Source organism: Geotrypetes seraphini, chromosome 7 (genome assembly GCF_902459505.1).
Source record: "Geotrypetes seraphini chromosome 7, aGeoSer1.1, whole genome shotgun sequence".
NCBI lineage: Eukaryota > Metazoa > Chordata > Amphibia > Gymnophiona > Dermophiidae > Geotrypetes > Geotrypetes seraphini.
Window position 1 is genome coordinate 75866422 of NC_047090.1, and position 15114 is coordinate 75881535.

General features: G+C 45.4%; 1 protein-coding gene across 1 annotated transcript in view; it reads right to left on the reverse strand.

Annotated features, from left to right (window-relative positions):
• INTS13 (integrator complex subunit 13) overlaps positions 1 to 15114 on the reverse strand; it is a 151918-nt gene that overhangs the window by 106214 nt on the left and 30590 nt on the right. Inside the window, exons 4-6 of the mRNA XM_033951172.1 lie at positions 13174 to 13376; positions 4687 to 4767; positions 2407 to 2497 (exon numbers count right to left, since the gene is read on the reverse strand). Coding sequence (XP_033807063.1) covers positions 2407 to 2497; positions 4687 to 4767; positions 13174 to 13376 — 375 coding nt within the window. The remainder of the gene's footprint in view (positions 1 to 2406; positions 2498 to 4686; positions 4768 to 13173; positions 13377 to 15114) is intronic.

The following is a 15114-nucleotide window of genomic DNA, read 5'->3' on the forward strand; positions in this document are numbered from 1 at the left end:
AGTTATGTTTCAGTTTTAGAGAGGTATAACTACAATAATGCATGCAGAAGATAAGGACTAAAAGTCTTGTCATGTAAGATTATGGGACTCGTTTTCAAAAGAGAAAAATGTCCAGAAAACGGCATAAAGGGGCAGATGGATATTTTACTTGCCAAATCCTTCCAATTTGGTATATTCAAAACCTATTTTCTAGATGCCGTCCTAATGCAGTTTCTATTTAATGCACTTAAATTTCAAGGGGGTGTGTTCGAAGCATGATTAGGGCAGGACTAGGGTGGGTTTATGACTTGGATGTTTTTGTGAAATAATCGAACATTTTAGAAAACATCCAGGGCCTAATGTAAACATTTGAGGCTAGACCTGTTTCAATAATGAATAGAAGGCAAAAAAGTGTCCAAACTGATCAGGTGACCACTGGAGGGATGAAGGCATGGTCCCCTTTACTCCCCCCAGTGGTCACTGACCCCCTCCCTCCCATCCCCGAAAGATGTGAAAGACCTGGACTTTAGCAAAGCATTCGATAGCGTACCACACCGCAGGTTACTGAGCAAGATGAGTTCTATAGGATTAGGTAACACATTGACGAAATGGGTTGGGAGCTGGCTTGGAGGTAGGCTCCAAAGGGTGGTGGTGAACGGCACCCCCTCCGAAATGACGGAGGTGATTAGTGGAGTACCACAGGGCTCAGTCTTGGGCCCAATCCTATTCAACATCTTTATAAGAGACTTGGCAGAAGGGCTTCGAGGTAAAATAACATTATTCGCCGATGACGCCAAACTGAGTAATGTAGTGGGCAAATGCACAACAGACGAAGATTCAGTGCCCGACAACATGATGCACGACCTACTCCTACTGGAGCGATGGTCTAGGACATGGCAACTCAACTTCAATGCCAAAAAATGCAAAGTTATGCACCTGGGCAGCCAGAATCCATGCAAGTCTTATACCCTTAATGGCGAGATCCTAGCAAAAACGGTAGCAGAACGAGACTTGGGGTACTCGTCAGTGAGGACATGAAGTCTGCCAATCAAGTGGAGCAGGCTTCGTCCAAGGCAAGACAAATCATGGGCTGCATACGAAGGGGTTTCGTCAGTCGTAAGGCGGAAGTCATTATGCCATTGTATAGATCCATGGTGAGGCCCCACCTGGAATACTGTGTGCAATTCTGGAGGCCGCATTATCGCAAGGATGTGCTGAGACTGGAGTCGGTGCAAAGAATGGCCACCCGGATGGTCTCGGGACTCAAGGATCTACCATACGAAAAACAGTTTGACAAATTACAGCTATACTCGCTCGAGGAGCGCAGAGAGAGGGGGGACATGATCGAGACGTTCAAGTATCTTACGGGCCGCATTGAGGCGGAGGAAGATATCTTCTTTTTCAAGGGTCCCACGACAACAAGAGGGCATCCGTTGAAAATCAGGGGCGGGAAACTACGTGGTGACACCAGGAAATTCTTTTTCACTGAAAGAGTGGTTGATCGCTGGAATAGTCTTCCACTACAGGTGATTGAGGCCAGCAGCGTGCCTGATTTTAAGGCCAAATGGGATCGGCACATGGGATCTCTTCACAGGGCAAAGGTAGGGGAGGGACATTAAGGTGGGCAGACTAGATGGGCCGTGGGCCCTTATCTGCCGTCTATTTCTATGTTTCTATGACACAGGACATACTTGCTTGTATGACAGTTTCAGATGTTACGGCCAATCCTATTATAGCAGGAAGCACTGGTGGTCAGTGCAGTGGACTCCAGAGAAGGGGATCCAGCCCCATATGACACCCTAGACACCTGCAGGAATAAGGGCTATTGGGATGATAAATAGTTGGGTACATAAGGTTGTGGGGGTGTTATGGAGGACTCCCCATACAATGTAAGGGGGTTCTGGTGACATGTGTTCCTGTGACCCCCCCCCTTCTGTGAGTATCACTGCAATGCTCCCTAAGATGCCTCACAGCTCTGCTAGGATGTTTGTGTGGCCAGTCTGTTACAAATGCTGGCCCCTCCTACATTTCAATGGTGGTGTTATATGCATTTTTCAGCTGGACAATTTTTTCTTGAAAATAGCTTAAAAAGAAAAACAGAGGAAAAATGGTCATTTCAAAAAAACAAACAAACAAAAAAACCCCACCCAAAATCCCTGACATTTTGCTTTTTCAAAAATGGTCATTTTCTCTACCTAATATTTGGACGTTTTTCACAAAATGTCTAAACCTGGGTTTAGATGTTATATTGACAATACCCTTCTAAATTACATAGTCATAACTGAGACGGGTCCCTTTTACTAAAGCTTAGCTTTGTGGCCTATTTTATATCTATGGCCCACGTTAATGTCTGTTAGCGCGCTAAGCTTTAATAAAAGGGCTCCACGGTTAACATTACCATCTGACCAGCATATGTGTGCCTCTTACCTCCTTCTTAGGACGATCTGAGACAAGGCTATCTTCTCCCACTGGGTAAGTATGAATTAAGACTAGGTCACATTTCTGAATCTGCATGAGACTTGGATATAAAAATCTCTGCTTAATACACAGTACCAGCAATTTAACTACTACTACAATCAAACTGCTTGACAATGAATTATTTTAAAGCAGCTGTGCTTCATAAATACTACGAAATATTAATCTGAAAGTAGATGCTAAATGCAGCGTACAAAAAAAGGAAACATGCAAAAGTGCTTTAATTAGGCACAACCACAAAGCAACAAATAATGAAAAAAGTTTCTCCAGATTATGCATGTCTTAATCAACAATTTCAAATCAAAGTACCAGTTTTGTGTGTCACTTGATCTGCGTTTCCTTTCCATCTCAGGTGTCTTGTTAAAAGACAAATGCTGGCTTTTACTAAACTACGGTAGAGCTTCTTACAGTGGGCTGGTGATGTAAATGCTCCAAAGCTCATAGGAATTGAATGAGCATTTGAGCATCCGAATATCCTGATGCATAGAAAAAGAGTGGGAAGCAGCGCGGTTCCCCTAAGAAGAGGGTCCCCCACATGCAGGGCCTCTGGTGGCGCCTCTTCAAAACGCAGCACCGAGGAGACCTGCTGAGTCAAGTCAGGAAGCTCATCCCTCTGAAAAAGGTGCACCATGGACGCCTCATCGCTGGAAGATAGGAAAACTGATGTCCTGCCACCAGCGGCCGTTCCCTCGAGAGGATCATGGAATTCCTCAAAAGGATCCAGGTCCTTATCCAGGCCGACACACACCTCTGACCACAAATCCTTATCCCAAGCCACCCTCGGGCACTTGGACAAGGAAGAGGAGACATCAAAGGTGTAGAGGGAGGCATAGCCACAGGGGGTGAGGAGGGACCCCCCTCCCCGAAACCCTGGATGGATGCAGGACCCCCAGCCACCTGACAATAGGATCTACACAAAGCAAAAATTAAATCAGGGGAAACACCCCCTGGGGGTCCCATGGGACTCCCTGACACAGCAGGACACCCAGCAGAAGCCAGCCTCTGTTTTTCTAATACATGGGGAAGATCATCTGACGTTGTAGAGAAGATGGAGGGACCTGCTGCCAAAAATGGCAAGATCCTGCCAAAAATAACCCCTCCAGGGCCTGTAGCAGCTGGGAAGCCTGAACTGTCCCAGCCGCTAAAGCAGGCAAGCCGGCATCAACTGTGAGGGAATCCCCAGCCGCATCAGCAGTAAGGGAATCCTTTTTACTCTTACCATCGGCGGCTAAGGATATCCCTCCATGGGCAGTGGCGGAAGACCGGGCTTCCCCACTGCTCCCAGCTGACTCGCAAGGCACTTGCGGTGGGGTTCCATGGCCGCCAGCACCCACTGCTGATGAAGAACTTCCACCACACCAGCCTGCACACTGCTTGCACAGGCTGGCCACTAGTGCCTTGCATCTGGAGCACAATGAGCACTTTTTCCCCTGAAAAAGTGCTCATTGCTCCATATGCGACCTAGCAAGAAGAAAAGTGCAGGTTAGTTAAGAAATACAGTAAAATACAGCAAATTTAAAGGGAAAGCAACCCTTCAGACTGGCACTACCTCAGGATTATTTTTTTCCACAGAACAGACTCCATTTGGCTCTCAAAGCAATATGCATTACCCGAACTAGGGACAAGGCACTTCTACATAAATGTTGGGAAGGTGGAGGAAAAGGGAGGAGGGACCCAGCATGAGACCTGCCGGATGTGACACCCCCAAGGTCAGACAGACCCCCAAAACAGGGCCCACCGAAGTTCAATCCAGGACAAAAACGGGGACCAGGATCCCTACACAAAGCTCACTCACACCTGCTGGAGACTGAAAGAAGACTGATAGGAATAAGGACAGTCACCTATTATGTACTATTCCAGAGTTTTGTTTCAGTCTCTACCTGCTGGTCATGATGAGATATAACCCGCTTGTAAGAGTACCTATACCGGTCTGGAGAGTTGCTAAAGAAATAGAGATTCATACGGGAAAACATGAAAATGACAATATTGTAACAGGAAGCCTATGCTGAAAGCCCTGTTCTTATCTCTGTTTTATAAAGGTTACATATTTGTCTATATGCCTTTATAAAACAGCCACATAGAACCAGCCCCAATAGTGTACAATTGGTTTCCAAATCCCTATTTCAGTACGAAAGATCAGGCCCGATTTGTCAAATTTTTTCCCCCCTTCTTTGTGCAAAGAAAAATTCATGGACAGACCAGGCATACTGTGCCTGTGATCAGCACACTCACTGATCTGAACCAGCAGCAAGTTTGTTATGCTCATGAATACTTTCGTTGACGCACTCCTCCAGCATCCTCACATGGCTATCGCTAAGGAAGAAAAAAAAAAGGCGACATCAGAAAAACAGTAAATTCGAAAGGGCTTTTGCTGAAAAAAAGAGGTAGTTTGCACACATATTGTAAGATATGGAAACCTCTCATAAAATATTGTGACGTAACAGATTTATTTTGTTGAAATTTATTAATGCACATCCATGCTGTTAATGATATGTTGATTATTGTTATTATCTATTGGTAGTTGCTACCTTTATTTGTGCTTTGTTTTAATTGTGTTAATTAATCCTTTTTTTCTGATGTATTATATAACTGTTATTGTATAGAGCGATTGTTGGTTCCTATGTATAATGTAAATCTGTTATGACTTGGTTGTATCTATAAGTATTATATAATAAAATTTATTGAATTTAAAAAAGAAAACAGTAGAGACTTTCTTTCTATTGCAAAACACAAAATATTACTTTATATACTTATTTAAGAACATAAGTATTGTCATACTAGGACAGCTGGTCCCTCAAGCCCAGTATACCGTTTCCAACAGTGGCCAACCCAGGTCACAAGTACCTGGTAAGATCCCAAAGAGTAAAAAGCACAGTTACTTACCGTAACAGGTGTTATCCAGGGACAGCAGGCAGATATTCTTGACTGATGGGTGACGGCACCGACGGAGCCCCGGTACGGACAATTTTAGAGTGATTGCACTCTAAGAACTTGGAAAGTTCTGGCATGCCGCACCGCGCACGCGCGAGTGCCTTCCCGCCCGACAGAGGCGCGCGGTCCCCAGTTATGATAAGCCAGCTAAGAAGCCAACCCGGGGAGGTGGGAGGGACGCAAGAATATCTGCCTGCTGTCCCTGGATAACACCTGTTACGGTAAGTAACTGTGCTTTATCCCAGGACAAGCAGGCAGCATATTCTTGACTGATGGGTGACCTCCAAGCTAACAAAAAGAGGGATGGAGGGAAGGTTGGCCATTAGGAAAACAAATTTTGCAACACAGATTGGCCGAAGTGTCCATCCCGTCTGGAGAATGCATCCAGACAATAATGAGATGTAAAAGTATGAACTGAGGACCAAGTAGCAGCCTTGCAGATTTCCTCAATAGGAGTGGAACAGAGGAAAGCTACAGATGCTGCCATTGCTCGGACTCTATGGGCCGTGACAGAACCTTCCAGTGTCAGTCCGGTCTGAGCATAACAGAATGAAATGCACGCTGCCAGCCAATTAGACAACGTACGTTTAGAAACAGGGCGTCCCAATTTATTCGGATCAAAGGACAGAAAGAGTTGGGGAACTGATCTGTGGGGTTTCGTACGCTCTAGATAGTAAGCAAGAGCCCTTTTACAATCCAAAGTATGCAGAGCTTGTTCCCCAGAATGAGAATGAGGTTTTGGAAAGAAAACAGGCAGAACAATGGATTGGTTGAGATGGAATTCAGAGACAACCTTAGGGAGAAACTTTGGATGTGTACGCAGAACCACCTTGTCATGGTGAAAGACCGTAAAAGGTGGATTTGCAACCAGTGCATGAAGCTCACTGACCCTCCTGGCAGAGGTAAGAGCAATAAGGAAAAGTACCTTCCAAGTGAGAAACTTGAAAGGAGTGGAAGCCAAAGGTTCAAATGGAGGCTTCATTAAGGCGGAAAGAACCACATTGAGATCCCAGATAACAGGAGGGGCTTTAAGAGGTGGTTTCACATTGAAAAGACCCCGCATGAACCTGGACACCAGGGGATGAGCTGATAGAAGTTTTCCATGGATCGGCTCATGAAAAGCAGCAATGGCACTGAGGTGGACTCTGATGGAAGAAGACTTAAGGCCAGAGTCAGACAAAGAAAGCAAATAATCCAACAACGTCTCCACTGCCAGGGAAGTTGGATCCAGATGATGAAGAAGACACCAGGAAGAAAATCTTGTCCACTTCTGATGGTAACATTGTAGAGTGGCTGGTTTCCTGGAGGCATCTAGAATGGAACGAACAGGCTGAGACAAAAGAGTATCATGAGAGGTCAGCCCGAGAGATACCAAGCTGTCAGGTGCAGAGACTGGAGGTTGGGATGTAGAAGGGTCTCTTGATGCTGTGTAAGCAGAGAAGGATACAGTGGAAGAAGAAAAGGTTCCCTGGAACTGAGTTGAAGTAGAAGGGAGAACCAATGTTGCCTGGGCCACCTCGGAGCAATCAGAATCATGGTGGCTCGTTCCCTCTTGAGCTTGAATAAGGTTCTCAACATGAGAGGCAGAGGAGGGAAAGCGTACAGGAACAAATTTGACCAGTCGAGGAGAAATGCATCCGCTGCCAGACGGTGAGGAGAGTATATTCTGGAGCAGAATAGGGGCAGCTGGTGATTGTGAGGAGCTGCAAAGAGGTCTATCTGAGGAGTGCCCCACTGGGCGAAGATAGACTGTAGAGTTACAGGATCGAGTGTCCACTCATGAGGCTGGAGAATTCTGCTGAGCTTGTCCGCTAAGGAATTCTGTTCTCCCTGAATGTAGATAGCTTTCAGGAAGAGATGGTGATCTATGGCCCAAGTCCAGATCTTCTGGGCTTCCTGGCACAAGAGGCGAGAGCCTGTCCCCCCTTGCTTGTTGATGTAGTACATGGCCACTTGATTGTCTGTGCACAGCAGAAGGACCTGAGGAAAGAGAAGATGTTGGAAGGCCTTGAGGGCATAAAACATCGCTCTGAGTTCCAGGAAATTGATGTGATACTTCTTTTCCTGGGCTGTCCAAAGACCTTGAGTCTGGAACTCGTTCAAATGAGCTCCCCATGCATAAGGAGAGGCGTCGGTGGTGATGACTAGTTGATGAGGAGGTTGATGAAACAGAAGACCTCTGGATAGATTTGAGGATACCAACCACCATTGTAGAGATTGACGAAGAGATGATGTCACAGATATGTGTTGTGAGCAAGGATCCGTCGCTTGGGACCACTGAGTAGCAAGGGTCCATTGAGGAGTGCGCAGGTGAAGACGTACGAGGGGTGTGACATGGACTGTGGATGCCATGTGACCCAAGAGTATCATCATTTGTTTGGCAGAGATGGAATGTTGAGGAAGCACCTGCTGACATAGAGACTGAAGGGTCTGAAGACGGTTGGATGGTAGGAATGCTCTCATGAGGAGTGTGTCTAGTATCGCTCCAATGAATTGAAGTCTTTGAGTGGGAATGAGATGAGACTTGGGTAGATTGATCTCGAATCCCAGTATTTGTAGAAATAGGATGGTTTGGTTGGTGGCCAAGAGAACTGCTTGAGCGGATGTGGCCTTGATTAACCAGTCGTCCAGGTAAGGAAATACCTGAAGGTGGTGAGAGCGTAGAAAAGCGGCTACCACAATAAGACATTTGGTGAACACCCTTGGAGAGGAAGCCAGACCGAAAGGCAGCACCTTGTATTGGTAATGACAATGATTGATCATGAAGCGGAGATACCGTCTTGAGGTTATGTTGATCGGTATGTGAGTGTATGCCTCTTTGAGATCGAGGGAGCATAGCCAGTCGTCTTGATTGAGAAGAGGATAAAGAATGGCTAAGGAAAGCATCTTGAATTTTTCCTTTACCAGATGTTTGTTGAGATCGCGAAGATCCAAAATTGGTCTGAGATCTCCTGTTTTTTTGGGTACTAGAAAATAACGGGAGTAGAATCCCTGCCCCTTTTGATCTAGAGGAACCTCTTCTATAGCGTTTAGAAGGAGGAGGGATTGGACTTCCTGGATCAGGAGGGTAGATTGAGGACTGTTCAAAGCAGACTCTTTTGGCAGGCTTTGGGGCGGAAGAGTCTGAAAGTTGAGAGAGTAGCCGTGGCGGATGATGTTGAGGACCCATTGGTCCGAAGTGATAACTTCCCACCGGCTGAGGAACAGAGAGAGACGACCTCCTATAGGTTGAGGCAGGAGAGCAGATATAGGGGTACTGGCTATACTTTGGAGAATTAAGTCAAAAGGGCTGTGCCTTCTGCTGTGGAGGTGGCTTCACAGGCTGCTGTTGCTGCTGCTGTCTGGGAGGTTGACGTTGTTGCTGCCGCTGACGCCTGGGTTGCTGAGCTGTTGCTGGCAATGGGCGAGCTGTGAAGCGGCGTTGATAGGCTGACTGTTGTCTAAAAGGCCTTGTAGGGGGAGGCTTTTTCTTATTTTTAAGCAGGGTATCCCAGCGTGTCTCATGAGCCGAGAGCTTTTGAGTGGTCGAGTCCATGGATTCCCCAAAGAGCTCATCCCCTAGGCACGGGGCGTTGGCTAACCGATCTTGATGATTAACATCAAGCTCGGACACCCGAAGCCAGGCCAGGCGACGCATTGCCACAGACATTGCTGTTGCTCTGGATGTAAGTTCGAAGGTATCGTAAATGGACCTAACCATGAACTTACGCAGTTGAAACAGAGACGACAAGCAATGGTGAAATGATTGTTGTTTACGTTGAGGAAGGTACTTCTCAAATGAAGCCATGGTGGTAAGGAGATGTTTAAGGTAGAAAGAAAAATGAAAAGCATAATTACCAGCTCTATTTGCCAACATTGCATTTTGGTAGAGCCTTTTACCAAATTTATCCATGGCTTTACCCTCTCTGCCAGGAGGAACAGAAGCATATACACTGGCTCCTGAAGATTTTTTAAGGGTGGATTCGACAAGTAAAGATTCGTATGGAAGTTGAGGTTTGTCGAATCCAGGAATGGGAATTACTTTATATAGAGAGTCTAACTTACGTGGGGCCCCTGGAACCGTTAAGGGAGTCTCTAAATTCTTGTAGAAAGTCTCCCTCAAGATGTCGTGAAGAGGGAGCTTCAAAAATTCCTTTGGAGGTTGGTCAAAGTCAAGGGCATCCAAAAAAGCTTTAGACTTTTTGGACTCAGCCTCTAAAGGGATGGACAAAGAATCACACATATCTTTCAGGAAACTGGAGAAAGATGAAGTGTCATGCCTAGAGGAAGGGTCATGTACAGCAGACTCTTCCTCATCTGAGGAACATTCTCCTTCAGAGAGAAAGGGTTCCTCTGAATCTCCCCACAGATCAGGATCCCTGACATGGGGAGAACGGTCCCGAGACTCTGGTGTAGATGGTTCTACATGTCGGGTTTTGCGCACCGATTTACCCGATCTCATCGATACCAAACCAGGTGATGTAATCGGTGGCACCGGTGCCGAAGTCTGCACCGACTGATTTTGAGCTCTCGGTTCCGGTGCAAGGACTGGCATCGATACCGATGAGGTGGAGTGAATCGGTACCGAGGGAGTGGATACAGACAATACAGGTTGTTCCACTATCGGTACCGGCTCAGTGCGGACCGGCACCGGAAGGTTCGGTGCCAGGATAGCTGGAAGGAGCTGTTGTAATTGCTCCTTGAGCTGCGCCTGGAGAATGGCCGTAATACGGTCATCAAGGGATGGCACCGGTACCGCTTTTTTCTTCTGCGGTACCTGCGGTGCCGCTCGACGCCCCGGAGATGAGGAGCCCGATGTCGAGGGACTCACCTCGATAGGGGCGGAGCGCTTCCGCTGGCGCCTCACAGTTGGCAGGATTGGACTCACTGCACTCGAGACCAGAGGACGCTCCAGCGGGGAAGGCTTCTTAGCCGGCTTACCTGCATGCTGGGACGCCGGTGCGGTGTTGCGCGGCGTCGAAGAAGAGGGTGCCGACTGAACTGGTGCCGAAGTCGGAGTCGATGGAACGGGATCGGACATCTCTGCACCGAACAGTAATCGCTGTTGTATTTGGCGATTTTTTAACGTTCGTTTTTTAAGTGTGGCACAGCGGGTGCAGGTGGAGGCCTGATGCTCAGGACCCAAACACTGTAAGCACCAGTTGTGTGGGTCCGTGAGAGATATAGGCCGAGCACACCGCTGGCACTTTTTAAACCCTGGCTGAGGGGGCATGAAAGTAAAAACGGCTTCAGCCAAATCGAAGGCCGAGGCTTCGATGATGGCAGAAGGCCCCGCAGGGGAAAAGCCAAATTGACTAAAAAAGAAAAAGATTTTTTTTTTTTTTTTTTTACAAAAAGTAAAGAAAAAGGAAAAAGGCAAAAGCCAAAAAGGTTTACGCGAGCGGGAAGGCAAGTCAAAAAAATTTTCAACAGTCGTTGAAAAAACGCGTCTTCTTAGCTCCGCGGAAACTAAGAAACTGGGGACCGCGCGCCTCTGTCGGGCGGGAAGGCACTCGCGCGTGCGCGGTGCGGCATGCCAGAACTTTCCAAGTTCTTAGAGTGCAATCACTCTAAAATTGTCCGTACCGGGGCTCCGTCGGTGCCGTCACCCATCAGTCAAGAATATGCTGCCTGCTTGTCCTGGGATAATGTATTTTATGCTAAGAGTAAGCAGTGGATTTCCCTACATCCATCTTAATAATGGCTTATGGACTTCTCTTTTAGGAGTTATCCAAACCTTTTTTAAATCTTGCTTTCACATCAAGTTTCCAAATTTATTTAAAATTTGATAAAATCGCCTTTTCAGAATTTCAAAGCGATGTTACATTTAAAAATGGGGGGGACAAACAATTTACTGGGGGAAACTCTGGCTTACTTCAAACAAAAGGAAAGAATGGGGAAGAACTACAATCAGTATAGAATAGAAAAGGAGTAAGGGAAAAATGAAAGGGAGTTACGCTGATCATTGCACTAAGATGGGTTATTCAAAAGCATCCCTAAATAGATAACTTTTTAGTTTCCCTTTAAACTTGTCAAGGGATTTTTCTTCCCATACCTGGGCTGGTAATAGATTCTAAATTTGAGGAGTAGTGCCTGAAAAAAGTGTATTAAGCCTAGTGTTTATTATATGCAAGGATGGAACTGCAAGAAGATTTTTATCTTCTGATCGTAGAGTATGAAATGGACTTTTAAAAAACTTTTAAAAACATTTTTATATAATGATGCTTTTACTAACTAATCATTCAAGCCTGTGCTCATTTTTATAAACTATTTTTTTTTTCTTTTTCCCCCCTCCCTTGTGTTTTTACCCTTTTTATGTTTTTTTTTCCAGACTGAGATAATTGTAACTTTTCCCTTTTCCCTTGTGTATCCTGTTTGTCACTAAACTATATACATAAAGAAACCTTATGTGTTTTAATAATGTTTGTTTTCTATACTAATGTTTTTAAAATTTGTTTTAAGATTGTCTGTTCCCCCATAAGCTGTTTTTAAACTGTGCATCGCTTAGAATATTTTATATAGGCGATTTATCAAATAAACTTGAACTTGACTGTAAGGGGTAATAACTATCCAGTAATAGCGGGGCTTTAGATGTTTGCACATTCTCCGGCAACAAATTCCAGAGTTTAATTACACATTGAGGCCTGGATAGAGGTCTATAAAATGCTGAGTGGAGTGGAGCAGGTAGATGCAAGTCGCTTATTTACTCTTTCCAAAAATAATGAGACTAGAGGGCATGTGCTGAAGCCACTAAGTAGTAGATTTAAAACAAACAGGAGAAAATATTTATTCACGGAGGCCCAGATTCTGTAACCGGCGCCATGATCAGTGACTGCCTTAAAAGCAGCCACTGATCAAATGCCAATCATGTGACCGCGCCGGGTACAGAAACAAGCCTCTGGCAAAGATAGGCACCAGAAATGAAGGCCAGGGTTTTCCTGGCCTACATTTCTGGCATCTATCTATGATGCGACTCATGCCTATGGAGGCGCTTTAGGCTGCCAAAAGCCACTTCTGGTGTTAGCCACACCCATAGTGGCATTCGGCATCCTAAAGTGCTTCCTTAAAAAAGGACCCTAGGCACCGGAAATGCACACCAGAATTTTACAGGCCTACATTTCTGGCGCTTAGATATCCTTTTAGAATCATGGCCAACAGCACCTAGTGATGCCAAAGTCTGGCGCTGCCCCTAAACATGCCCACTTTCGGGCTTTGGCATCACTAGGCACCATGAACCCAGGTGCCAGTCCTGGAGGGCACCTATCTAATGTACCTGGGGCAATGGGGGGATTAAGTGACTTGCCAGGGTCACTAGGAGCTCCCAGCATGAGTTTGAACCCACAACCTCAGGGTGCCGAGGCTGTAGCTTTAACTACTGTGCCACACACTCCCCATCAGGTAAGCTATCGCTTCTTCCTGGAAATATGATAATGACCTACTGTTTGGTATCTGTTTGATACTTGTAGCCTTGACTAGCTACTGCTAGAGACAGGATATGGGGCTTAGACAACCTTGATCTGACCCAACATAACTTAAGTTCTTAGGTTAGTTTTTTGGAAAGATCATCTCAATTTCTCTTCTACCATACGCTAGATGCAAGACAGGGTCCTTTTCCACAAAAGCCTTCAAAAGGTTCATTTTTCACAAAAAAAGAAAGACAGCTTGTAATATTATGAAGAAGAAAATTTCTTTAATTCATAAATGATAAAGAGTTTCGTTGAACACAAAAGGTAATGTTTACCAATTATACTATAGTTAGTTCTGTATGTTAACAGTGTGGCATAAGTACACATAAATAAATGGAAACACCTTTTTGCATTAGTGAGACAAATAATTCGTCCTCTGTTTCCAACACAGTCTGCATTCTCCATTAAGATGGTTCGAGCCTCATGCTGGTAATCTGTTATTTTGCAGAGTGATTCAACAGCTGCCACTAGACCATGTAATATGCTGCAACTCTCGGGGTCTGCGCGAGGATTGGGGGGACCAACTACTGCTAAAGCTGCCATCAACTGAATGAAAGAAGCAAAAACATGAGTTGGTATTTTACATATACCTAGAGTAATGCAAATACCGTAAGTTTTGTTCCTCCCCCACCTAATATTCCCTATTATGGCATGCTCATCTCAATGCATGGTTTCTGATCTTGAAACAAAATGTTAAAACTGTGTTAAACAAAAGGGAACTTGACTAAGCACAACACAGATATGGACTTCCACCATACTGCAGCAGTCATTTACATCAGAGAATTGAGTTAAAATTTATATCTGGTTTGATTTCTTTCTTTTATTTTTAAGAATTCAGATTCCACCTTTTTTGAAGTGCTGATGAAAATATGTGGCTTGTTAGACCCTTAAGTGTGGTTTTCAACAGGCAACAAAAGGTGGGTTTCTTTTTATTTATTTGTGATTTACTATACTGCTTCAACTAGCAGGGTAAGCAGTTTACAGACTAAGACAAATCAAGAAAAGAACTACAAAAGTGAATAGGAAAGACATTTATTGTGTAAAATCAGCCAAAAACTAAAAGTTATATACCGTATTTTTCGCTCCATAAGACGTAGTTTTACCACCCCAAAAAAGGGGGTGGAAAAGTGGGTGCGTCTTATGGAGCGAATATAACTCCCCCCCCCCCCGAATACACCTTTCCCCCCACCTCGATACCTTTTTAAAAGTTGCGGTGCTCTCCTGCCGGACGGCTGTCTTTGTAAGCAGAGCAGAGTGCTACGGCGCAGGAGAATGACCTTTGCGCTTCCTGCCTTGTCCCGCGCCGCTCAGTGAATGGCTGAGGTCAGTTCTCATTGAGAACTGAAATCAGCCAATCACTGAGCAGCGTGGGACCAGGCAGGAAACAAAGGTTGCGCTCCTGCGTCACGCCGCACTGCTTACAAAGACAGCCCAGGAGAGCACCGCAGCTTTAAAAAGATACTGGGGCGGCTTTGGGCTGGTGGCTTCAGGTGCAGGCAGCTTCAGGCAGGTTTCATCACTGCAGGCAGCTTCGGGTGCGGGCAGCTTCGGTCAGGTTCCTTCAGCTGTAGGCAGCTTCGGGTGAGGGTGGCTTTAGGCTGTTGGGGGGCTGCTTCATGATGTTTAGCACCAGACGCATCCCCCTGTAGATGAGGAAATTTTTTTCCTTGGTTTTTCCTCCTCTACAGGGGGTGCATCTTATAGACCGAAAAATACGGTAATATTGATAAAATCATATATGTCAATTGGACAGGGAATGGTGCACAATACTGTCTAAATTCTACCACAAAACCAAGTAGGGTAAAGCTTGTTGGAAAAGTCACATTTGTATTGATTTGAAATGCTTCAAAAATAATTCACTACAAATGTATAAACATCTGCTCCAATCCAGCTCCAGTGCACACCATCAGGGGCTGATTCTGTAAGCAGCGCCTGCCTTAGGAGCTTAGAAAATAGGCACTCACAGTGTGTCAATCATGGACAGACACCACTTACAGAATCGCAGCTAACAAGAACCCTAGGCACCAGAAATGTACACCAGAATTTTACAGGCCTACATTTCTGGTGCTTAGATATCCTTTTAGAATCATGGCCAACAGCACCTAGTGATGCCAAAGTCTGGCGCTGCTCCTAAGCATGCCCACTTTTGGGCTTTGGCATCACTAGGCACCATGAACCCAGGTGCCAGTCCTGGCGGGAACCTAATTTTTTTAAAAAAATGTTTCTAATTGGTTTTTAATGGTGCCACCAATTATTACGCCACTTAAAATCAATTAAAACAATT